A 26,756-nucleotide genomic window follows, 5' to 3' on the forward strand; every position below is an offset into this window, starting at 1 on the left:
TCTCTCTCTCTCTCTCTCTCTCTCTCTCTCTCTCTCTCTCTTTTTCTCCCTCTCTCTCTCTCCCTTCTTTCCTTCCTCCATCCCTTCCTTCTTTCCTCCCTCCCTTTTTTTTTTTGTGTGTATAAATACCATCTTAACTACATTCCTCCCTAAAGACTATTCTCCAAGCTTCAATATTGCCTTTGAAATTGAGGCCTTCATAATGTTAGTGATAGAAGGAGCTGGTTTCAGAGATAGAGATGAGGAAGGAGAGCAGCCACGGATAATGTCCAGTCAGTAGATCTTGTGTAAGAAGCAGCAAGGAGGCCATTGTCACTCATTGCAGTTTACATGGTAGAAAGTAAGGTATAAGAAGACTTGAAGGAAGCAGGGGCCCGGGTTGTGAAGGGCTTTGAATGTCCAAAAAAGGATTTTCTATTTGATCATGGGGTGATATGCAGCCAAGGGAGTTTATTGAATGCGGTGGGGGTGGGGGAAGGACCTCAGATCTATGCTTAGGAATATAATTTTGACAGCAGCACTGCTTAAACTTTTCATCCTGTCTGATTCTTGTCCATAATTTTCCATAAATCCCTTGTGAAGCCTACCTCTCATTCTTTTCATATTTAATGGATACCAGTCTAGCTCATGGTCTATTTGTTACCCTCTCTGCTCCCCCCCCCCCCCACTATGACCAGAGCACTTCCTTTCTCAGTCATATATAATGTGTGCTGCGGTAATCGGATAATGTGTTACCCACTGGTAACATATGTACATTTTAACAGCCCCTTTCTAGAGAGTTAATATTTTTAGTAGCAAAAAACTGGGGATTTCATGTACCATATGAGGATGGTGGGAAGAAGATTTCTAAGCAGGTGGACTTTTTACTATCACTTGAATCACAGCACTTCATCATTTTTTGGTATGTCTGGTTCTAGAGGTGATCCTCCTGGATAGGAAGCTGAGGAGTAGTCATGGCCATTGTCTGATTAGAAGCCGCTTGCTGAGCCTCAATTTAGGGCAAAGTAACTGAACACTCAGATTTGAGGCTAGGGATTTGACCTGAAATGGGAAGATGCCTACATAAATAATTTCTGTCGCCGTGGCTTTTACCAGAATGAAGGTAAAGCAGTGACATCTCACAGCTAAGAGGGGGTGTGGGCCAGCTTGACTGTTGTGACAGCTGGGCAGGGGTTAGGGAGAAGAGCAGCCCCAGAACTTTCTGTCCCTGCATGTCCAACAACTCCTCAGGCTCTGCTTTGATGAGGGCCTTCCCTCGCATTCCATACACACTCTGCAGCCACCGGCGGCTCTGCAGGGCCTACCTTTCCGTCCCTGCAACCCTTCCTCATCCTACTCTCTAGCTACACACAGCTGCCTGATGTCCTGGGACCACTCCACCTGAAGACAAAACCCCGTGGACAATGCTAACCTATGGTAACTCATTCTTCAATCATGATATATTTCTACACCACCATAGTCACCCCATGCCAGTGATTCTGAACCTCTGCTCGCCATTGTTCAAACCCCTTCTTCATCCTGCACTGACTGATCCCTTCTACTTGTCCCCCTCTATCCTCCCCCCTTAAATCCCAGCCAAAAACTACTCACCTCTTCCCCTATGCCCTCTAAAATGTCTGCTCCAAGGCAACAAAGTTACTTTCATCTTAAATCTTTTCCTTTCTCACTCCTTCCATTTTCTGACTCCCACTAAAATCTGATCCCCCTCTTGATGGATAACACAGCCTCCCTGGCCACCACTTCTAGCACTGGCTGCACTTCATTCATTTCCCCTGGTTTGTTGGTCAAGGAATGGGAGTTAGAAACTCTTTATTCTCCCTTTCCACTTCTAGGTTCTCTCCTCCCTCTCTCTCTCTCTCCCTCTCTCCCTCCCTCTCTCTCTCTCTCTCTCTCTCTCTCTCTCTCTCTTGCTCTCTCTCTCAATAACATTGCTCTCCTCTTACTTGTCGGACCATTCCTTTTCGTCCCTTTTGCTAAATCATCACCCAAAAAATGATTCCACCTAATTGGGGCAGTATTAAAAGTTTCTGTCCTCAGCACTCTTCTCTCTCTATGGATGTAGATTCATTCTTGGTCTTTTATCCCTCCCACTTAGGACATTGCCTGCTCAATAAATGCCTGTTGATTGCTTGATTTTCTAAGTGCTTTCTTTTTTTTTTTTTCTAAGTGCTTTCTAAAGATGAATGAGGACAATCTTACAGTATTCCTGAGACATGAAATGAGAAGAAACATGGACATGGTGAAGATTGTCAGTGAGAAGCAACTACTCAGCTGCCTAACCCACTCAGTGCCCTGGGCCAGGCTAGCCATGGGGCTCCTCTACTCATGTTTTCTCTAGTTTCATCAGGAATTTCAGAAATTACAGGCTTGTGGGGGAAGATAATTCCTCAAAATATCCTGGCACCATCAACTAGAATTCTCACTGGCCTATGGGAAATCCCTAAGGGAGGAAGCTTAGGACAGAACCCAGTAGTTGCTAACCCTCCTAGAAAATGAGACACCAGACTAGCCTAAGGCTTTCTCCTATTCTGGGCAGAATGTCTTTATAATTCTTGGGCCACAATACTGGTATAGGTGATCACATCACTTGAACAACTAACTGGACAACTAATTATTTAATTATTAGTTATGGTTTTTATCACAAGCTATGAGACTGGGGAGTGGGGTAGGAAAGGATAGCATAACTCCAACATCAATGAAATAAACAATAATCCTTTATTAAATCCCCACTATGTGTCAATATTGTTCTGGGCTCAAGGGCACAAAGACAAAAGTGAAACAGCTGTTGCCTTCTAGACACTTATATTCTAGGAGAAAGAGCATGCAGAAGGATAGTTAGATAGACAGATAGATTGATTGATACAAAATACATACAAAGCAGATCAAGATAATCTTGGATGTGAAGACAGTTGAAGATGGGAAACAGGAAAGCACTATTGTATAGGCTAGTATGTGAGCAGAGAAAACCAGGAATTCAGAAAGGCAGATGCAAGAAGGGAGAACATTCTAAGCATGGGAGCCAGTGTAACAGCAAGCACCCTAGCATACCCAGGATGGCTGCTAGCACAGGTTCTTTGATCTGCTTTTCTAAAGGAAAGCGACTCAAAAGGGTTTAACAGTCTAAATTTAATCAAACATATATATCATTTACTTAGTTCGGGGGAAAAAGTCAGCATCCTGAACTTCAGAGAATACAAACAGAAATTACAAGCAGACAAATACAGACAGAGAAAATAACACAATTCAACAGACCAACAGATAGGGCTTCTAGCTGTGTGACCATTACATATACACATAGTTAGTTACCAGACAGAGAAGCACCAGCATTTGGGTTTTCAAAGCCAGGGGGCTCAATGGCTGCCCAGAGTATCATCTGGCCAAATCACACAACTCTTTCCAAAGTGAGCCCCAAAGCAAAAGCTTACCTCAGAGGTATATATAGCCTTCTCCAGGGTCAGAGAACATCACAATCTTTGTGACCCACTACCTAATTGCGAAGTAACAAAAGGTGTGGGGCCTTCCTGAAAAACAAACCTCCCCTAAGCAAGCTTCTCTTGTTGGGCTCCAAGTGAGGCCCATTAAAGGGCAGGGAAGATCTTCAAATTCCCTTACCATTACAGCCAGTCAGTACAAAGACAGAGATGGAAAATGGAGTATAATATATGAGGAATGGCAAGAAGGCTGGCATAGTTGGACGACAGGGTATAGGGAAAGGAGTGACAGACTGGAAAGGAAGGAAGGGATCAGGTTTTGAACAACACTAAATGCCAAACACAGGAGTTCATCTTTGGCCTTAAAGGCTGTATGGAGACACTGGAATTTATTAAGTGGTAAAGGGGCGGGGCAACTTAGACCTGTGCCTTAGGAAAGCTTGGCAGCTTTGTGGAGCATGTTTCAGAATGGGGAGAGACCAGAGAAGGGGAGATCAAATAAGATGAAGTAGTCCAGTTGTATGGTGGGCAGGAGCAGGATAAAGGAAGGGCATGGTAAAGTTGTAAAGACAGAAATGACAGATGGTGACATCTGACTATGCATGGCATGAGACAGAATGAGGAGTTAGGGATGACACTGGGGTCTCAAATCTTTCTTTGAACTATGCTGTTGACTTGAGGGAAAAATAGGGAGATGCAGAAAATGAATGGTTTTTGGAGGAAAATAACCAATTCTAATCTAGACATGTTGAGTTTCTAATGCCTACAATATCCAATTTTAAATGTCCACCAGGCAAGTTTGTATCATGAAACTACAGCTCCAGAGAGGGACTCAGGCCAACTCTATGGGTCTGGGATTCATTTGCATAGAGATCACTGAACCCATGGGAGCCATGGAGTCAGCAAATGAGAGGATATAGAAAGAAAAGCAGCCAAGGGCCAGTAGTGAGCCTTGGAACATTCCCACAGTCAGTGGGTGTGATGGAGATGATGATTCAGCAAAGGAGACTGGGGACCTGTGATCAGGCAGGTAGGTGGGGGACCAAGAGCAGTGTCATGAAATCAGAAAGGAGACAGCCTTCAAGAGGAGACGGCCATCATCAGTGGAGCCTTCAGACAAGTAAAAACAGGGACAATTTAGAAAAGACCATTCGACTTGGCAACTGAGATATCACTGGTAATTTTGGAGGGAGTCATTTCAGAGAAGTGATGAGGCCAGAAACCAGAATGCCAACAGTTTAGATGAATGTGAGGGAAGGTATAGAGAGAACAGGGGTGGAAAATTTTTTTCAGAAAGGAAAGAGAAATATATGATAGCTAGTAGGGATCATAGTAGGACCTAGTGACTTTTTTTTTAATGATGAGGAAACTTGGGCATGTTTGCTATCGTTAGGGAAGGAACACATAGATTAGAAAGAGGGAGGAGTGGTTGTGAGAACAGTTTGCTAGAGAAGATGGGGAGGGACAGAATAGGAACAAGGGTACTTGTAGAGGAAGTAGCATTGGCAAGAAGGGCCACCTCTTCATTGGAGACTGGAAAAAAGGAGAAGATAGTGGAGGGTGGGAAATTTCCAGGGACTACAAGATAAGGAGCAGGGCTCAAGATGGAGCTCATGGTGGTTGGTTTTGGTTCTCTCTGGATAGTTTGAGGTGAAGTCCTCAGCTCTAAGGGGGAGAGAAGGGAGGCCTGTGGGGACTTGAGGAGAGAAGTGTGGAACAGCTGCTGTGGTAGGGTTTTGTGACTTCCTCCAGCACCACAGGACAAGAATAGGAGTGGAAGGGCTAAGTGATAGCATAAATTCAGATCGGGGGTTTGGCAAGGCACGTGTCAGTGGAACAAAGGAGCACAGTATTTGAGAGTAGCAGACAGTGTAGAGGGTGCTAAGGGGTGGGGCGAATGGAGGTCATGGTGAGGATGACAAATCACTTTGAAAGGAGTCAGTCATAGGGAAAGTAAAGCAACAGGACACCTAAAGTTTGAGTAGAGACGCGTTACTTCTGTTATAATATTTGATTGGCTTCTGGGGGAGCTTCATAGGATGAGTCCTCTATTGTGCTCCTTTCCTCCTACCTCCGCCTAAGCAACATTCGCGCTCAGTGAGCGCTGGGACATGCATGGCACCTTTCTCCATTTTATCTTCATTCCATACACAAAAAGCCAGATCATGTGGTTTTGGTGGGAAGAGTGCCAGGAATGCCATCAGAAGGAGAGGGATTGACCCGGAGCTTCTGCTGAACAAGGCTCTGGGTTCCTCCTTTGTAAAAGGAGTGTGTGGGAGCTGGGGGGTGGACCTGCAGAACAGGTTTGGACTTTTACTGGAGTCCCTGTGGGTACAGATGGACCTAGAAACCATATGTTAACATCATCTCTATTTTATTGCGTTTTTATTTATTTTGTTCAATATTTCCCAATTACATTTTAATCTGGTTCGGCCCCACGCAGTGTTGTAGGCCACAATGTCAAGGGCAGCCTATCTGACACCTCTGAACTTTGAGGACTTTTAAGGCATCTTCTCGTGTTGACGCTTCTGTGACAGTAATTTTGCGGTGAATGAGTCAGTGATATAACTTGGGATTTGGGGCTTCTAAGCAAACATTCCAGAAAGGATCCTTTACTCTTTAATTGCAGAATAAACAGTGTTAACCTTTGTGCAATACAAGGCTGACTCTTGTCTCTGCAACAGAAGGCTTTTTGGGGGGGGAGGGGAGAGAAACAGGGAGGTGCTGCTGGAAAGAGGGGAAAAAAAGAGAAAACTGGCAAGGTGTCTCTCCTTAATCTGATTGCTTATACTTTCTCCATTGCCTATTAAATTTTATCTACTTAGAGCAGAGGTATGACACTACCAACATCTTCAAGGAAGGAAACAAGCATTTATTGAGTGCGTTAACGTGTGCTAGGTTAAACTGTTCTAAACAAATTATTTTTACAAATATTATCTAATTTGATCTTCACAACAACTCTGTGAAATAGGTGCTATCATTATTTCCAATATACTGTTGAGGAAACTGAGGCAAACAGAGGTTAAGTGACTTGCCCAGGGTCACACAGCTAGTAGCTGACTGAGGTTATATTTAAACTCTGGTGTTCTCGACTCCAGGCCTATCTATTCACTAGATCCCTCTATAAACGAAGTGATGAATTGGCAGTAAATTTAGAGGCTTCACAAACCACTTTTGAGCCTTGGAGGTCTCTAATGAATAGCTATGGTTCAATTAGCTGACATTTTGAGTGGGTGGGGCCTCTGGCATAGCTTCTCTAGAAGTACATCTAGATTTGTATTTTGAAGATGCGTAGTTTGCATGGATCTAATAGTTTGTACCTGTAGAGTTCTTTGCACACGCACAAAGAGGACACCAGGACCTGATAATATTTGTTGGAAAATTCTTTCTGACATAAATGTGGTTATGCTGGTGGCAGCTCACAGTGCTAACCCTTGTCCCATATAAGCTAGCCCCTTGGCATGACCCTTTCTGCACACTGACAGGCAGTGCAATGCAAGAGTGAATTGTTCTGTTGCAAATGAAAAGGGCAACTTAAGGCATCCTGGTGTTGCAGGTTAGGTGGTGTATATGTATGCTGATTCAAATACAGAGGGATGAATTATCTTGCCTAAGAGGTTTATGTTATTAAAACTGGATTCACCTTTGGAAAAGGTTTATTTCAGAAGCACAGAAAAAATATGGGGCCCATCTGAACAGTTAGGCAATTATGATTTAAAAAAAAAAAAAAACCTAGCCAAACCCACTACCAAGTGCATATTTCTGACGATTTCCATTGTATTTAATGTTGACCCAAATGAAAATATGGAGGCCAGCAAATACCAAGTTTCTCAGGTGTGGAGAAAAATGGAGAAGAAGATCCAGTAGATAAAGTTATGTGATGCTGGGGTTGTCACAGGATCTCTCTGAGTTTCAATGTCCTCATCCTAGAAACAGAGACAACAGTGCCCGTACTACCAATGAGGCTTCAGACAGTTATCAGGAGGAAATCTGGGCTCTGCAAGTCGTAAAGGATAACCTAAGTGAAAGCTGCTACAAATAAATATTTTGATTTCTGCCAGGCAACCAAGCACCCACAAAGCCTGATCTTGGGGGCCCAAGAAGGCAAGGGAGAGGCTGGGCTGACTGTGGCCCTCCTTACCGGTACTAACATATTTTTCTGTGGGTTCCCAAGATACCAGGTGAAAGAGCTATCAATGCAAATGTGATCCAGAAAGCTTAAGGACCTTCCTCTACTACTAAATCTGGCACAAGGAAAAGATCAGTGGAAGGGCTATCTTACCTTTGGGGGTTTTTTGCCCATTTCTTATACTGATGAGCCTTGGTTACCTGGCTTTAGGAATCACCAGCTGCATCCTTTCTTCACTGAGGATGTTCCAGGACACTGTGGGATAGCTTCTGAGTTAGGGGTACTTTGTTAGTACATAATGACAGGGCCCACAGTCCATGGAGTACTTAGGACCCTGCATCATTCTCCTGTTGGAAAAAGAACAATCTGGGCTTCTGATTGGCTGAAAAATAAATCCAGTTCCTTTCTTTCTCAGAGTTCTGGAATGGTGGATTGTACTATTATGTGTGATTTAACTGGTTGATACTATTCTAGAACTTGAGTACTTAGTTGCTAAGTCAATAATAAATTCTTTTTTCCTGAAAAGGCATCTAGATTTAGCACCATGACATTTTTAGAAAAGAAAGAGTGGTTGGATTTCTCTGACCATCATGGACCATGATGGCACTTTGGCTTCTCCAGGTCCTGTAGAGCTTTGTGCTCCATCTTTTATTGGGAAAATACAATAAAATGGGGACACAGCATGAAAATATAAATGCTTACTCACCTTTCTGTGGCTTATGTTAATTAGATGCTTTGTCCCCCACCCCTCCTCTCCATTACTTCTTGCCTCTTGGACCATTCCTTCTCACAGGGAGACTCAAGCATCTGCTGTGCTCTGGACACTCCTACTGCACTGGTGTATCAGGTCAGTAACTTTAAAACAATCCTGAATGTTTTACCTTCCAAATGCTAGGTTGTGCAGAATAGGAAAAAAATGTGCTTAAAACATTTTGGGATTATTTCCTATTGAAAAGAGCAGACCAGAAGAAATTCACATTTTATGTTTCTATATTTTTCTGGAAGGGATATAAGTAACATAGGAATGATATGATAATATAAGAATGTCATATAATAAGAATATTGCCACAGGTATAACAATTTAAGAGGTTTGACTCAAGGTGAAGGGAGGGGCAGGAGTGCATTCTGTCCTGGGATACACATCAGTTTAGTCATCTCCAGGTTTGCACTGACCTCCCTTTTCTTGTGCTTCAAATTTTCCTAGTTATCACTAATTATAAACCATTAGAATATAATTCTTTATCACTAGAAAGAGGGAGTTATAACATTCCGCATAGAATCCCTAGCTACAAAGGAATTCTGTGCGGAATGTTATAACTCCCTCTTTGTAGTTTCTCACTGGAGTACATTCAAAGATAGTTTTATGTAGGAAAAAAATATAACTGGAGGCTTGCTGGTACAGTGGATAGAGCACTAGGCCTGGAGGAAGACTTGAGTTCAAATCTGGTCTCAGACACTCACTAGCTGTGTGACCCTGGGCAAGTCACTTAACTTTGCCTCAGTTCCTCATCTGTAAAATGAGCTGGGGAAGGAAATGGCAATCCAGTATCTTTGCCAAGAGAATCCCAAATGGGGTCATGGAGAGTTCCATATGACTGAACAACAACAAAACACTTGTACATATGTCCTTAGGAGCCAAAGAGGCAATTCTGTAATCTTGCAAATGAAGAAAGGGATATTCCCAGGGTTCGAGTGACTTGCCCAGAGTCACAGGTAGTGAGCAGCTGGGCTAGGCTCTGAAGTAAGGTCCCCTGACTTCCAGCCTGCTTTTATCACGCTGCTTCTAGGTCTCCAGGACTGCAGTCTGTATCCTCCTCTTACCCAGAGATATTCAGGGACTGAGAACTTTTTCATTTCATAGCTAATATGGTAAAGCCTTCCTCATGGAGAGGCATCTGTAGGATTTGGATGTCACCTGAGTGAATTTTAAAGTTGAAACCCTTTCAATGATTAGTCTGCTCAGTCCCACAGATAAAGAGGGTGGTTTCTTTGATTCTGATTTAGACCATACAAAGTTTCACCAAGTGTGAACTGTATCTAAAACCATTGTGAATTATGGAAAGTTTATGCCCTATATATGGTATGATCTCCTGTATTCCATTAGGAGTCACACTGTTTTTCTAATAGTTGTCTTTTTAAAAAGTAAAGAAAAAATTCAAAATTATTTTCCCTCTTTTGAAATCTATGCCCTAGATTCTCTTCTTCCAAAACATTATTGTCACTCAACAAAGATCATGTTTTTTCTTAAAGTGACAGCATCACTTGGACTGTTCTACCCTTGATTCTGATTAACATTTTTTTGTCTTGCAATTTGCCAATTGGAATTTGGGAGACTTTGTGACTCACACTTCCTGTTTCTTTCATGATCTCACATATTTTATCTCCTACTGTGAAAGTTTAGGAAAAGGTAGACATAATAATTCTTATTTATGGGATTTCCAGAGGTCTGATTAAAATAATCCAGACTGTTGTGATTTTTCTAGACAATCCCGATTTTTATTTAATCTTCTCATTGGATCTCACTCAGAGAGATCGTTTCCCCCTGCCAGAATGATGTCTCATGCTCTGTATTTTCTTTTATATCCCCACACTCATTAAACCTTCAGATCATTTCTGTTCATTCTTCCTTTAACTAGTCTGCATTTCAATGCGCAGTTTCCATTTAAACTTTTCCCCTTAGCAAAGGAAAAAACAGACAATCTAATTTCTTTATACAGAATAAACTTTTGGTGTTTTATTGTAGGCAGTGATCAAAAATAAAAACTTTTCTGTACATACAGCATACAATGCCAATGAAAGCTGTTTTCAATACCATGATATAAATGCTGTTGGATACAAAAGGAGATGAATGGTGAGTGTATTAGGATGGTCGTCCTGGAACTGCGGGAGGGGGCCGCCTGAAGGAAAACAAACAAAATGACAACAAAAAAGAAAAACAGACGAGGAGGGAGAAAACAGGGTTTAAATCATAAAACATTTGAATGGTACCATGCAAAAAATACCCCACAGAGTTAGTTACATTCAAGCCAGGCACAAACAAGTGGGGGTGGGGAGAGGAAGAACAAGCTGCGGCAAGAGCTAATAGTGGTTTCTACAGCAGGCTTTGCTGGCCACCAGCTGGACTAGCTGCATAGAACCTACGCCATGCAGAGGTTCTATAGCCCACTAGTGTATTTCAACCACAAAGAGACCTGTGATTTTGCATGTATGGATAGTCTTTCCACCAATGCAGGTCACAATTCCTTTACATCTTAGTAAATTGATGATGACATGAGTTGTTCTGGCCCCAAATATCTCTTATCTGGTGACCCCCCTGGTTATGTTGAGACTCTGCACTCAGCTCAGCTGGGCTTTAGATGGACCCCTGGGCAGCCCAGAGTCAAAGCAGAGCTTGTCCCTTGCTAGAAAAGCTTTTAGGAATCTGGCATTACCTTCACACCTTGAAAAATCACTGCAGTGAGAATTTCATGGAGGTATCATAGAGTGATAAAATGAAGCCCATGATCACATTTCAGAGGAATTTCAGGCAGCACTAGAAATCGTTTATGATTATATCATGGGGTCCCTGGGACATTTCCAATGATCTTAAAAAGTTTAGTGAGTGCTCTCAAAACGAAGAAACTCCCCCAAAATCATAGAATATGTTCAATTTTTCTTTGGAAGCAGCAGAAGAGAAGGTGGGGGGGGATTTTGGCAGATGTACTATACTAGGATGCATTGTAGACTTGGATACTGAAAAGCTGGGTTCAAATAAAGGAGTTGCTACTTATTAGCTGTGTTTCCTCATTTGTTCAATGAGGAGGTTGGACTTAAAAGGTTTCTAAGGTCTTTTTCAGCTCCAGTGTTCTGTGATTTTGCTAGAAGAAATGAACAAAAATTGAATTGAAGGAATCCTAAAAAGGTTGAGGAAAATCTCTACTATAGATCTTTCTCTTAGGGTATAATGTTGGGACAGTGGGAACTTTTGCTTTTCTAGAATACGGATAACTTGGAAAGGTTTGAGTTTGGTTATTGGGGAGCCTAGAAGTCCAGATCTGGTCTAGAGTTTCTCCAGCCTGGTTTAGAGAACAATCTTCTCTTCCTACCCACATTCCAAAGGCACATCTAATCAGGGATTCCAGGAGAAGTTTTTAGTGTGCTGTGGTAAAGAAGCACACTAAGCTCCTTCTGTCTCCCCACAGAGATCTTGTTTGTATCTTTGTATGGACAGGGTAGAGGCCTAGGGTGTCATTCATTCTAGCTCTTGCCTCTGAGATTTTCTAGGCAGGTGAAGATGTGTTGCCTAACCTAGATAACATAGTATAAGCTTTCCTTTGACAGATAGACTACATAAATGACTAAAGAACTATTTCTGTTAAAATTTCTAAATTTTCATCTTTTCCTTATTCTGGCTTCCTGGAAGTGGATTTCTCATTAGATTTCATAAACCAGATGCCTAGTTTAGGTACATGAAAGACTGGAATATATCATAGTGTTTTTGCTCTCATCCAAAAATCCAGCATTCTATTAAAAGTAAAACTCCTACTTTACATCCTTTTTTCTGTGATCTGCTGTAGGTCATCAAAATAATATGCCCCATAGGACCTCTTTTCTGATGCCAACTTAGGTATACATTCACTTTCAGCCTGTTTTCATCTTACTTTTGTACAAATACCTCAGAGAGATGAGGAAAGGCTAGCTTTCTTCTGTGGGAGGCTCATAGGTCAAGCTCAATGATTAGGTCATTTATGAATAATAATTTTTTTTAAATTCCCAATACCAGAAGATAGACTACCAGGTGATGAACTCTTTTGGCTGTGGTTACTTATGACAATGTCTAAGATGTGTAGAAGAGTTATTATTTCTATCAGTGGAGGGTGTGTCCTACCAAACCAGTAAAATTTCAGATCTTTAGCAGAATTGAAAGTTAAAAAAGAATTAGATTTTCAGAGCTGGAGGAGACCTCAGAAGTCATTTATTCCAACCCATACTTTGAAGAAGGGTCCTTTTTTTTAAACTCTTCTACTCAAAAGTCAGAAGAAACCCACTATTCCCCGACACTTTCCATGCTGCTTTTAGTGATCTTGCAACATCCACTTGTCGCTTCTATTTCTGGCTTTTGGGCACAAGAAAAACAAAGCTGTGATATGTGACAAACCTTCAGATACTTGAAGACAGCTATCATGGGGGTGATGAGGATGACGATGATCATGTTTCGTCAAAAACTTTACTTCTTCATGCTAAACATCCCCAGTTCCTTCAACTGATCTTCTTATGGCATGATTTGCAGGCCCTTCATTATCCTGATGATACTCCTCCAGATAAGACATTTTTCCACATCCTTCCTAAAATGTAGTATCTAGCATTGAACAGATGTGGTCTGACCTCCTTAGACCTGGATACTTTACCTTTCTTAATGCTGCTTAAGCTTGCATTAGTCTTTTGGCCACCATATCCCACTCAGATGTAATATTTATTGGCATAAAATTGGGCAAAATGGGTCCTACTAATTGCTTTGATTTCTTCTTCATTGGTGGCAAATTTGCCCTTTCATATCCCACTCTTGACTCACTCTTTTCTTGTAGTCCAGTTGTTCCATCAGTCCACTAGAAGGGATAGTTCTTTTTTTTTGTCCCAGGTGATCTGCTGTCTATACCTGCCCTGACTTGTGAAATTGATATTTGAACCATAGCATACAACTTCCCATTTATCCCTATTAAATTTAATCTTATGAGATTCAGCCTAATAAGCTAAGCTACCAATACCCTTTTTTTTGGTCTTTTTGGAGGGGGGAATGCAGGGCAGTTGGGGTTGATTTGACCAAGGTCACATAGCTAGTCTTTTGTGTTAAGTGTTTGAGGCTGGATTTGAACTCAGGTCCTCCTGATTCCAGGGCTGGTGCTCTATTCACTGCACCACCTAGCTGCCCCTCAATATGTTTCTGAATTCTGATTCTGCCATCCACTGTTGGCTATTCCTCCCAGTTTGGGATCATTTTCAGATTTGTAAATTATGGCATCTATACCTTTATCCAAGTCATTAACAAAATATTATATAGTGTAAGACCAAGTATAGGATCTAAGTATTTAGGAACCTTCCCACTTATTTATGTGATCAAGAATTTGATGTTGTGTGTACATAGCCTTTCTATTATAAGGGGTCTGCTATTGTTTGGTTTCAGAAACCCTAGTAATAGTTTCGATGGTGTTTCAATGAAGGAAGTATAATTAAATTCCCATCAGGGTCAACCAGATTTATTACCAGAACTGCAAGAAGAAACTATTTTTGAGTTTTGATGGAACTGGTGAACAAATTGTCTCAGCAGGGTGGGGAGGTGAGATGTTATTTTCAGCAACAGGGCCATGGTGTGGAAGGAACATTTGCTAGCACATACCAAAGCACATATTACTTGGGAATAGTTTAGTGAATTAACCCATAAACAGAACCGGAAGCTGTAGATGCCAGTGATGTAGAGGCAAGAATGTGTTCTGTCTGAAAATTTTAATGGAATCTGTGTAAAGCACCAGATGAAAGTTCATTTTGAGGAAAGATTCATTTTGAGTAAGGATTTCCTAATGACTCTTTACTTTGTCTGTATCTTGATTTCTTCCCATCCTCAATGACTATCAAAGAAAATACTGTGGTGGTGAGAGCTTTAGTAACAGAACTGTTATAGCTCCCTCCAGTTTTGTTTGTTTGTTTTTTCAATGTTCTTAGTTATTTTGGGATTGACTAATGCTGAAAACCAACACCTATGACTAGGGTGGCATAACTGGGATATGCCCACAGGGTTGCAGCATCTGTAGGTATGCTTTTTCCTTGACTCACCGTTCCCAATGATTAAAGGACCTCTGTTTGGTTCTGCTCCTTTCCTACTTAATTGCCATGCCCCCCTTCCCCCCCCCCTTCCCCTCCACCTTCCATTTTCCTCTGAGGCTCCTCAGTGTACTCTGACCTAATAGATTCCCCCCTAAACCGCCCCCCCCCCACCCTGGCCACTGTACCATGAGGGTCCTGCCTCTTTCCTGGGGACCACCTTCCATCGTGAAGGTTCCACTCCTTGTCTCTCTCACTATTAAGCCTATTTCCTCCCTCGGGCTGCCCAGTAGGACTACACCCAACCAGGGAAAACTGCCTTCTCTCTCTCTCTCCTCTACCCTCCACTAATCCAGGGATTGCTTACATGAATATACATAACCAAGGTGAGCTGTTCTCTTCCTCACCTCCTCCCCATCTTCTTTCCCTTCATCTGGAAGTTGCCTAGTGCTTGTGGAGCTCCTGCTCATCTCCTGGAGCCCACTTTTAACTAAGATCATCCTGCCTCTCCTTGCCCCTACCTCCAACTTAATTTCCTCCTGGGAACTGCCCAGTTGGGTGTGGAAGATTATATTGTGCTTCTCCTCCATTACCTCCTTCTGGAAAGACTTTGATTTGGAAATTCCTCTTCCCCGCCCTCTCCCTCCACTGTTCCTTTTGTCTTCTGCCTTCCCCACTCTCCTCCCTAGAGGTTGCCTGACCAGATTACACCCAGTAGGGATGAGATATCTTTTCACATCTCATTCCCCCACATACCATTGCCTAGTACATCAGCTAGTCAGAGCCACCACCAACCCCAGTATACAAACCCTAAGTATTTCCTGGCATGAGTGCCTAACTCAGATAGACAGTCTCTATATTCCTCCATATTCTTCCACCCACATTTTCCCCAGGTACCTGAATGACTAATTATATCTCTGATGAAAACACCCATTTTTTATAAGTGGAAACGGACTGAATTACAAATGTAGATAAATGAATGGTTGAAGGAACTGGGAATGTTTCATTTGGAGAAGAGAAGACTTGCTAGGAATATGACATCAGTCTTCAAAGATATGTAGGGCTATAACATGGACAAGAAGTTATATTTTTCTGTTTGGCCCCAGTGGGAAGAATGGGGATCAATTGGAAGACAGTGCAAAGAGATGAATTTAGACTCAAGGAAAGAAAAAAGTTCCTAAAAACAAATTCTTAATAATTTAAGCTCTTTGTAATTTAAAAGTTCAATGGGATACTTTGGGAGGTAGTAGCTCTCCACTAAGGGATCTTTAAGCAAAGGCTTAGTGACCATTCATCAGGTCTGTTTTGGAGGGAATCCTTGTTCAGGTGGAGGCTGGATTAAAAGGTGTATCTCAAAGTCCCTTTGAAGTATGAGATTTTGTTATCTGACCATATCTTGCTCACATCCATTCCAGGATTCCAGTAGAAGATTGGTCTCAAGTCTCATGCATCTTTCCATGAGCCAGTGGAATAGATATTGTTTATGGCTGAGATTTCTGTGCATATCTTGAACTATTTGGGTGATATTGTGAAGGAATTCTCAGAAATTAAGAATTATAAGACAAGGAACATGTTGTGGTGCTAGGAAAGAGCTTAAGCATTCCATTTAAATATACTATGTGAGGTCAATTTCTCAAAATAGATGAGCTTTAAATGTCCACTAAAAGAGAAAACCAAACCTTTTATGATTAAAGTGAAACAGGTGTTCCCACATCAACCATTCTCAGATAAAGTTATTTTTCAAATTCAGAGAGAAATTTCCTAAATAGCTATACTAAGATGATTTAATGTTGCTTACTACAGTGGAAGATCTCCTGAGCACACCGATAAAATTCATTTAAAGTATACAAAAAGCAGCCAGACATATTTAGCAAGGAATCTTACTATAAATAACTCCTCTTTTGGCATTGACATGTCACTGTGCACAGAAGGTGCAGAGTATATATGGATATGGATGCATGAGGAATGAACATAATAATCTGCCCGATTTTTTTTCCCTTCCACTGCGCCCCAACCCCATCACTAGGAAATGAATATTCTCTGTAGAAGAGGAGAAAACACTTCTAGCTTCTTCTTATTGTCTATTTTTGCACGCCCAACTTAAGAATGGAAGAAGTAAGCTGAGGCTAAGAATCCTAAGTAATGACAATACATCCAGTATTTAATGCTTCTCAGGACAGAATTATGGATTGTAGAAGAGGCAGTGCAGTTAATGGAAACAGTCCTAAATAAAGAATCAGAGGACATAGTGGCCTGGATTTGCTGCTTAGTATCTTCACAGTCACAGTTACATGGCACTTAAAGTCTCGAGGACTCTGTTTCCCTGTCTCTGAAAGGGGTTGTCTAGGTGATCTCAAAGGATTCTTCCAACTTTTAACACTGTTACCATGATGTAAAAAGCTGTGAGGAATCCTTCCATTAGACCCTGGAGATTTCCTAGAGGTGGGGTGTGACCATCTCACTTTCATTTATTCCTTGAATGCTGTATGAGCAGAATAGAAATAAGTACTTTACCACATGGAGAGCAGATGGAGAAGTTACATACATAAATATATAAAGGTCATCTCTTTGATGGGGCTCAGTGAGAGGCTCAGTGATTTTTCTATATGGAACACATCTTTTTTGTCCACTTGGAACACATTCTTTCTCATTCTACTTATATTTCTTGTGAATCTTCCTTTTTGTTTTATTTCAAGACACAGGGTTAAAATATTCTAGTGTTTCTTGGTAGGGTTTGCATTAGACTCTCCATATATATATATATATATACATACACACACACCTATATATATGTATATACCTATACATATATATTATAGATACATACATATATGTATATTCACCATAGCCCAGCAATAAAAAACTCCTGAAGTAATGGGGAGTCTCAGTTTCTCTCCTTTGATTCATCCTACCTGACTCCTTTAGAAAGCCTTAAAGCCAATATCTATGACTATCCTATAACATTCTGGCACTCACCACTTTGGCTGTTCTTGGCTGATTTAGCCAGAGTCTGGACTCTTTGAACAAAAAGAAAAAAAATACAATCCTAGGAATCTTTGGCTTTCATTGAAATGCAAAGACACAATTCAACATGGCATTAAGAAGAGAATGAGGAAGAGAAGTAGTCCTTCAAATGTAATTTATTTCAGGTTCAGAAATACAACTTCACAATTTTCACAACAGGTGCATATGACCTTCAAGAATGATACAACAGACTTTAGGAACTTGCTGCACATAACCCGTCCATTTCCAGGTTCGGGTATCAATGCTAGGAAATCACTGACAGTCCTGGCAGGTCAGTGGGACCTATTCTGGCTCAGATTAATAATTAGAGAATCAACAGAGAGAACCAAATTTTGCTAATATCTGAACACTGTTGTTTATAAAAAATGTTTGGATGGTTCTGAAAAGGAGAGAGAAAATAAACACAGACAACACAAATAAACACAGGCTGGTAACACTGAGTAAGTCAAAAATTAAGTAACAGTGGTAGACTTTCTGGATGGGAGGAGCCATTCTTATCAGATCGCCTGCAGACAAAGCAAGAGGGAACACAGGCAGAGTAATATTCATTTATGACAAGAGACTATTCTATTCTGTTACATAGAGGGCAAGATGTAAAGTATCCCTAAGCTAAAGTTTTAAACCAATAACAATAGCAATAATAATCAAACAGTTGAGCCTTATGCAAAACACCAGACCAGAGAGGTGAGAAATCTCACCAGTACATCACTATAAACAGGTCATAAGACAAACAAAAGAATCTCTCACTTCACTTCTTTCATCTCTCTCTCTCTCTCTCTCTCTCTGACACACACACATACACACACACTTACATATATACAAAGATATAATTACACAATACCAGATATACACCAAAGTAGTGTTAAAGGTTTGCATATAGAGCACCACATACTTTACAACAAATCAACCAGCCAGGGTGACAAAATTGATTCAGGAGACACATAGGACAAGAAAGGCTTATCTGGAAAGGGGTAAAAGGTCAGACACTATGTGGTTGGATGATCTGGTGAGCTAGTTACCTTTTCTCTAGGACAATTCAGGCTCATCCACATTTGAAGTAGTATTCATAGCAGGAATGCATCTCCCCTGCTCTCTAATTTCATGGGAGAGTTACAAATAATTTTCTTCCACTGTGTTTCATAATTTGAAAATGTGGTGCCTGGACACTTTGAACAACACTGAGGAAATTCCTGGATGATTTTCAAACAATTACACCAAGTGCCAAATGTAATAACAGTGTGAATAATAGATTTGAAAAGGTTTTTTTTTTCTTCAGATTTCCATCAAATTTATTCTGAAAAGCCTCAATTTTCTTTATGTTGTCACCTCTCTCCATTTTATTCTTGGAAACATATGGCAGAGAGAAAACAAATATATGCATCAACTTTTTAGGATCGATTTCAGTGACCCAGAGAACAAGCTGGATTCCTGATCAGGGACCTTAAAATGTGAGTTTCCAGACTGTACACATCATGCCCATCTGTTTCAATAAAGGATGTCCATTTTTAGCACAACTCTGAATCAAAATTAAATGTCTTCACATGTTATGCTAACTTATTTGGGCACAGAATGCCACAGTCATTCTCAGGGTTTGTGTGTCCCTCTCAAATAAATACAATTTGGTCAGAAGACTCATGTATTTTGTGAGAGATGGTCTTCTGTTAGATAATTGCCATATATTTCCATAGGTCCTTCATAGCTACCTTTTACATTAATACAGGGTTTTTTTGCAATATATTTATGAACACCCATACTGGACATATAGATATGTACATACATACATGTACATAAATATACACACATATGCACATTATACATCTATAAATCATACCCATGCTTGAAACATTTTATCAAATGCTTTATGAACTTCCACAAAACACATGTACATACATAAACATGATTCAGTATTTACTGTATACAGAGTGACACATGCATAGAAAATGGGTTTGCAAACATCAAACATCAACATTTATAACATACTGGTATTAGGTCCCTTTTCATATTTGAGAGTTATGGCTACAGTCTACACAGAAGGCTAATAAAATTAAGTCTACTTGACTACTTTTATTCTTTTAGAAGGCTTATTATACTTAAATAGTTCAGGAAACTGTTTCATTCTAAGGTTTAGGGTTAGACTTAGTTTCCATCCCAACAAATAGGAAATTGGCTAATAAGCAGATCCTGCTGCCTATCTAGCTAATGAAGCACGGCTCAAAGCAATGCTGAGCAGTTAAATGTTGGCTAGTGTTTTTGGAAATGAAATATACCTTTTAAAAGTGAATTCTGTTTCAACAATCTATCCATGTCTAACTCAGCTGCTTTGCAACATGCATGCAGTATTTATCTTGTTTGTGGAAATAAAACTACCTCTAGCCATCATGTCTACATGTATGCTTCTGAATTTGCTCTCCTGTGCCAGATAGGATAGAACTATGATTATAGGAGTTAGAGGTTGAGCAGCTAGCTTAAAAGAAAGTTCCATAGGAGGCTAGAGTTAGCATGGTAAACATTTGGAACATGCATTCAGGTATATTCCTTTCTTAAGGCCATATGTGTAGGGTGTGCCCCAAAGTAAAAATTCTTCAGAAGTTCAGATTTCCCTTACATCAGCTTCTCCCTCTTGGAAAACATGAGCTCTTTGGGAAATGGGAACAATGCTAAAAAACAATTCATATAGCACACATGACTGTCCAAGTCCTCAGGATGGCTAGCTTCTATTAGAAACATCTTAGAAGTGGGGAAAACACAAAAAACAGTACCCCCAAAAGGGGGACAATTATAGCCAAAAGTTTAACTGAAGGGGTATAATCTGGGAGTGAAAGCCAAAGATGACAAATGTATTGTTTATGACTGCATAAGATCAGTGGAAAGAAACTTGAAAAAAATATGCAATTTTCTTTGACATGGTTTGAGACAATTTTAAAATGCACCAGTGGTTATCCACAATATTTTCCTTTAACTTGAAGGAAAATTTTTTTAAATACAGCAAAATGTAAAACCACATTTTGCACAAAGCCAAACCCTGAAGTGGGAAGAGTATTAGGCAGCTGGTTGCCTCTTTGACTGTTTAAGATAATGAAAGTGAAGGACAAAAGGAAATCCTAAAATGGAGATTCATATGAAAAGGTCTTCTTGTATCCCTTAACTCTGACAAGTTATTTAATATTTTCCACTTACCTAAGACATACTTTTCAAGAGAGAACATGGACATTGAACATCTGTTCCATTTGCAAAGGGAGACTTTTTTTTAACATTGAGAAAACAAGAAATGGGAGAATTAGTATAGCTAAGGAATGTGGTTGTTCCTACTTTGACCTATAAATCAAACCTGAATATTTGGAAACTTTAAAGACGACATGCCCTTGTTACCAAAGGTGACTTCATTTGCTGGTTGCTACGTATAATATTTAGTATTTTGCTATCCAAATTATTGTTGAACATTTATGAAGTTTAATAAGGTCAATACCTTATTCAACTATTAAATTTGGCATATCTTCTCTTTCAAATAGTTACACATTGATTAATTTTTTTTTTACCTCATACTCTACAGGTATCTGCTTTGGGTATAAACTGCAGGAAATTAAAGTTAAGTTAACATACAAGTCATGTGAAATGCTTTCAAAGTAAAGCTTTTCAGTTGGCAAAATCTGATTTACTTATGTACAATATGAAATAGCATCATGTGACACAACTATTATATGAATATTTGGTCTGCTGTCTGGGAATAGTTAGCTGATAAAATTTACTTTAGTTTGTGGAGGTTTCCTTCATACTATTTCATATTGTCCTCAGCAGCACAAAACTCAGTGCTGAGGACTGAACTATTAACTGACTGACTCAGCTGCTCTTGAAAAAATTTGGAAAGTACCTTAGAAAGGAAAAAAAAATAAGGGTGGTTTTCAACCCCCAGTTCTCTGGCCACCTTTTGTTATATTTAAATGTTCCAGTTCTTTCTGTTGAAATCTGAGGGTGCTGAGTGACCTATTGGATCTGAGAGCAAGGTGATTTTAAGTGTTTTTTACACCATGGCACACCTATGTTGATAGGCTCTCAGCTGTAGAACCCATCCTTTAACAGGTGGCTACCCTTAATAAACTTCCAGCTTTGTTAAGAATGATTTAAATGAACAACAACAACAAAAATAACATTCCAGTGGGGGAAATGAATAAAACAATTCCCTTAAATAAGGGAATTACAAATTAGCATGGAGTTTTTTCTCATACCAAAACATCCAAGATGATAATAATAAAATAGAGTCAGTGTAAATGAATTTAAGTTACAAAACACTTCACAGTATGCAGTTGGTTAGCCCACTCATTTCACAGTGGCAAAAGGACTTGATCTCAGAGACTCAGACCCATATTTTGTACTAGTCTCATCTCCTGTCTTACTCCAAGCCGTGGTAACCATCACTGTTATGTACTCTAAGGTGAATATTACTACTTATGTGAAAGAAGAAAGACTGTTTCTCAGACACTATGACAGATGTGGTGTTTTGCTTCGCTTTGAAATTCTGAAATTAAGCTGCTATGCCCACTGACTGATTAATGAAAAACAAGCTTTGATTCACAGTTGTACATGAAGCAAAACAAGTCAGTAGAAGGAAACGGTCTTTATACTATGCAAAGCACTGGGTTTTCTGTAGCAAAGCACCTTATAAATTTTGAAAGCTTTGACTCCTAAGAAATCATAATGAAACCACTTCCCAGCAGGACTGTGAAAGGAAGGAGAGGGTAAAGGAATCTGAGTATGTAATTATGGAGCAGGCAGCAGCTTTAATAACAGACAACAGAATTCCTCTCACCCTAATTAGAATTTATGGAAAGAAGTATGTGTTGCATAACGTTACTATTCCTTATTACACAGGAACACTCCTTAATGGAAAACATCATTAAAGCAAGTTGTTCTTAAATTTGGAAAGGCCAAGTTTAGTCATATGCAGGTAAAGTATATGTTCTCATAGTTATTTTGTATAGGACTGCACCCCAAACCTCCCCTGGTCAATGGCCCTTGTAAAGATTCTCTATAAGGCCAGTCATTTTCATGGGTTGAAGCATTATGGACCTTCCCCAAAGATTGGAAATGCCACAGGCAATGCAGAATGAGTGATGAGTATATTAGTAAAACTGGTTACTTGCCTACAGATGTCCACACATGCGACTACTCATGTTTTATTGCAACAGTTATCAAATTAGTTGGTTTCATATAATTCGTTATCAATTAGTTGCCATGCCAGAAATTTCACTTAGTCTAAGAGGGAGGACTCTAATGGACGGATTATAGTGGGACGCGTTGGTGATGGAGGTGGTCTCCGGCTACAAAGAGAGAAAAAAAAGGTGAAGAGACAAATAGAAACATCTAGCATGAAACTGGAACCTTTCTGGGGCAGCAAGAAAGTGAAAACACAAGCATGCATATTCTCATAAATGCCGAGCAGTGGCAGCTTCAGTTCATTACATGTACCTTAGTATAGCAGCATCTCATTAATCCAGCACCTTAAAGGAATGAGATGTTTCACATGCAGGAATCTTCTGAATAGAACTGAAACTTTAAGCTTTTAAGCATCATGACTGGCACACTGTTAACATTTTTGATGATCATCCCTCTTAGGTATTTTATACTTCCCTCCTAGAGTATATTAAAAGTAATTTTACCTCTTTTTGAGGTCCCTGTTCTTTAAATGAATTATGCCCTGAGGGTCTACAGAGGCACAGAAGGCTCTTTGTCCCTACATTAAATGGCTCTGGAATCTTCATTTTGATTCTTAAAAAAAAAATCTTGTTTTCATGTGTTTCCTCATTAATTCTCAGCTCTACCTTCTTTATCCTTTTTAAGTTAGTGCTTCTAGTTGGTGTGGGGAACCAGATAATCAAGCTGTTTTAGAATGGTCTAAAATTTAAAAACAAGCAAATGGGTTTGGAGTGAAGAGCCAAGAATTTCTACTGTGAATAAAGTGGATGTACTTGGGGTCTTTGCCCTCTCTTTTGGATATTCCTTTTCCTTGGCAGTTTTTCAGGTAGAATAGATCTGTAAGGTACAGATCTAGGGGTGTTACTGTACCTAAGAGGCTCAGCACAATTGATTTGTCATTCCATATTATTATGATTATTCCTTCCCTGATCCCAAGATTCATTTTTCAAACAGTACACTCTCAATTACAATAATATTTGTATAAATTCAAATGTTGTGCATAGTACTTGGTATATGGAACTTAAAATTGTCATTCTCTTCCTCCTTCCTTTCACCTTCATTGGGAATGGGTTTAAGCTGACTCTTTGTTATGTGCATATTATCTAAGTTACTATTGATATTTTGTAATAGAACTAAATTTACCAAATTATATAAGTTGACAATTTTAATTTTGATAAGAGATGCCACTTTTCTTTCAAAATGATATGTTTTGGAATGAAAATCAGACCACAGAATTCACTTGCAAGTTGGAACATCAGCTTGACTGCACCAAGGACTGTCACTAGGACTATCTGCTTCCTGAACAAATATGACAAATCAATTCCAGGTCAAGCTACATAAAATGTGTGCTGTCTTGAGGGTGAAGAATGGAAACAGAGATCCCATTGAGACTATTACAAGGGGTGGTGTGTGTGTGTTGTGTGTATGTGTATATGTACATATACACACATGCTCATGTTGGCTCACTATGTAGTAGTTTCCTAGTTTAATATGTTGAACCCTGTTATTTCTATTCTGCTAAAGAACTTTAAGTGCTGTCATCCTTTACATCTGGGGTCCTGAATAAAGCTCTAATCACTCTAGTTATGGTCCTGATTGTACTAGAGGTTGGAAGGCAGGGAAAAAAAAATCAGAAAAGAAGTTTCCCTCATTGCAACCACAGAACAGAAGAAAAAATTGGAACCCAACCAGCAAAGGGTGGGAAGGACCACTGTTGATGAGGCTGTGATTCTAGCCCACCCAAGTCTCATTTTTAGTTCTTTTCGATGTGAGTGTAGCATATTTCTCCATTACTGGTACCAGGCAGATGTCAATTAGGATTCAAATAAGAGTTGTACTATGGAGGACCATCAGCTGATCTGGTATAATGAAAAAAATCCTAGATTAGAAGATAAATTCCTGAGATGTTCATATCTTGGTTCTGTCCATTATTTAGTCAAATGTCCATGGACAAGACATTAATTTTTCTGAAATTTAGTCTATGACTGTAAAATGCAAAGGATAATATTTAACTATCTACTCATACTGATGAAAGTTCTTTAGTTTTAAATCATTAAAGCCATATAAATGTGAACAACAACAACAATAATAAAGGTAGTAATAATAATTGCTGGAACTAAATGCAAAAAGGAATATTTAAACTGACAATAAAAGTTTTTTTTTCTTCTTTTTTTGGTCATTAGACTGATAAGCTTTTACCAAGCAACATTTATTAGTTAATTTGGCTAGGAAAATAAGGCCTCTTTAGAAGTTGGCCATGACTAATTAGAAATATTGATGTTTTCTTCCAGGTATTTAAAACCATGACTCCTACCTATTTCCACACCATTAAAAATGACTTTCTCTTCTTTGCTCACAAATAAATACTTTTAAAAACAGATGTCCTGAAGACTGACTAATTGTTTGTATCATTTTTTCCTGCTTAGATGGTAAACCTCTAGAGCTAGGGTTATCTTAGGATCTGTGAACTCATTCTGAAAAATTTTTGATGACTATATTTAAATGTACAGTTTTCTTTGTGACAGATGATGAGGAGCCTATAGAAGGGATTAACTAGGCTGCCAGAGTGGTCCATGACACAACACAGATTGAGAATCCCTGGTGCAGAGGATCAGGGTAACCTGCATTTTTAGAAGGAGATTGCCGAGTTGGAGCATGTTCAGAGGAGTGTGACTAGGACAGTTGAGGGACTAGAAACCATATTATATAATGGTTCATTGGAGAAAATGAGGCTGTTTACTCTAGAGAATGGAGGGCTGAGAAGGACACAATCCCTATCTTCACCTACATACAGGATTTCTATGTGGGGGGGAAAGAGTTTGGGTATAGTTTTTGTAGCTTCAGGAAAGAGAACAAGGATCAACATCGCGTACATTTTAGAGGCAGATTTTACTTCAAAATAAAGAACTTCCCAATAATTGAAGCTGCCCAGCAGTAGAATGGTGAGTCCCTACTCACTGGTATTTAAGTGGAGGCTGGATAATCACTCTTCAGTAATGTTGTAGAGATGTTTAACTTATCATCTAGGGATTTGGCTTAGATGGCTTTCAAGTAAGTTCTTTTAACTTTGTCATTCTATGAATCGTTATTCACTTGTTTTAAATTAAATGGCCTGTGTGCAGTTAGATATTTGAAAATTATTTTAACTTTTGATTTATATTGTCAAGCATATGTATAGTGATTCTAGAAAGAACATCTTCAAAATATTATTGAATATGATCTAATTTTATGTATTAGAACACAGACTTTACTTCATCTCTCTCACTTTGTATATACTCAGCCTCTCCAAAACTTGACTCCTATCCACCCTTCCAAGATCTTGCCAATAATTAGCTCTGTGATTTTGGATGTTGCCTAAACTTTCTTGGTTTTTCATCTGTAAAATGAAGGGAATTGAGCAAAATAATCGTTAAATTTCCTTGTAGTCCTGATACTGCATGATTCAGTAATTTAGAACAAGGCCAGACATGATTGGATAGCAGCAGAGTGATGTGATCAAAATAGTGGATAAATATGTGAATAGCTGTGTATAGCATTATGAATGGGTGAACACTATAAAGTGAATAATTAGTGGTTGATATGAGTTGAGGCATGAGGAGACTAGGGCTTGAATAAGAAGCCTAGAGGTCTGGCTGAGAGTGATGGGTATGTTCAGTTAATGTGGAGTAGGAAGAGGTTTAACTTCTCAATAGTCAATATCATTGGGTATGAAAAAATTGAGACAATAGCATAGTGGCACGGCCTACTTCCAGGAAAGAAAGGAAGACTCTTGACCAAAAAAGACAAATGAAACTTCAACACTTTCTCTCAAGCTGGCTAATATCTTAAATATTGCCACTAGGCACACAAACTCTAATGCTAGCACAGTATCAAATAGATAGTTAGGTTCTTAATAAATGTGAAATTGAATTGAATCCCAGTTCACAGTTTTATAGGAACAAAATTAAACTACAAATATGAATATTTTGTAATCAACCTGGACCTACATTTGTTTCAGAGAAAAATGAGATCAAAATATCTAACTAAAATTTTAATAGATTTCTGTCTTAAATCTTACTGGAAAATAGCACAAAATGAATATCAATATATTAACAACTGTCAGAATTTGAAGAAGTTTTAATAGGATAGAAGATCAGGCCAATACTGTCAAGATGAAATTTTACATGGATAAATATAAAGTCTTATAC

The 26,756-nt window shown here is 39.4% G+C and overlaps 1 protein-coding gene across 3 annotated transcripts in view; it reads right to left on the reverse strand.

Annotated features, from left to right (window-relative positions):
* Positions 1-26,756, reverse strand: part of DNM3 (dynamin 3) — a 708,993-nt gene that overhangs the window by 38,644 nt on the left and 643,593 nt on the right. For 2 of the 3 annotated variants that reach the window (XM_069065580.1, XM_069065579.1), the window contains one exon: positions 17,486-22,694. The exons of the other annotated variant lie outside the window; for it this stretch is intronic. In XM_069065580.1, coding sequence (XP_068921681.1) covers positions 22,625-22,694 — 70 coding nt within the window. In that variant the 3' untranslated portion in view covers positions 17,486-22,624. Of the gene's footprint in view, positions 1-17,485; positions 22,695-26,756 lie in introns of those variants that run through there. 3 annotated transcript variants of the gene reach the window in all.

Source organism: Petaurus breviceps, unplaced genomic scaffold, assembly GCF_028583685.1.
Source record: "Petaurus breviceps papuanus isolate PSGF00001 unplaced genomic scaffold, PetGlider_PUasm1.0 90692, whole genome shotgun sequence".
NCBI lineage: Eukaryota > Metazoa > Chordata > Mammalia > Diprotodontia > Petauridae > Petaurus > Petaurus breviceps.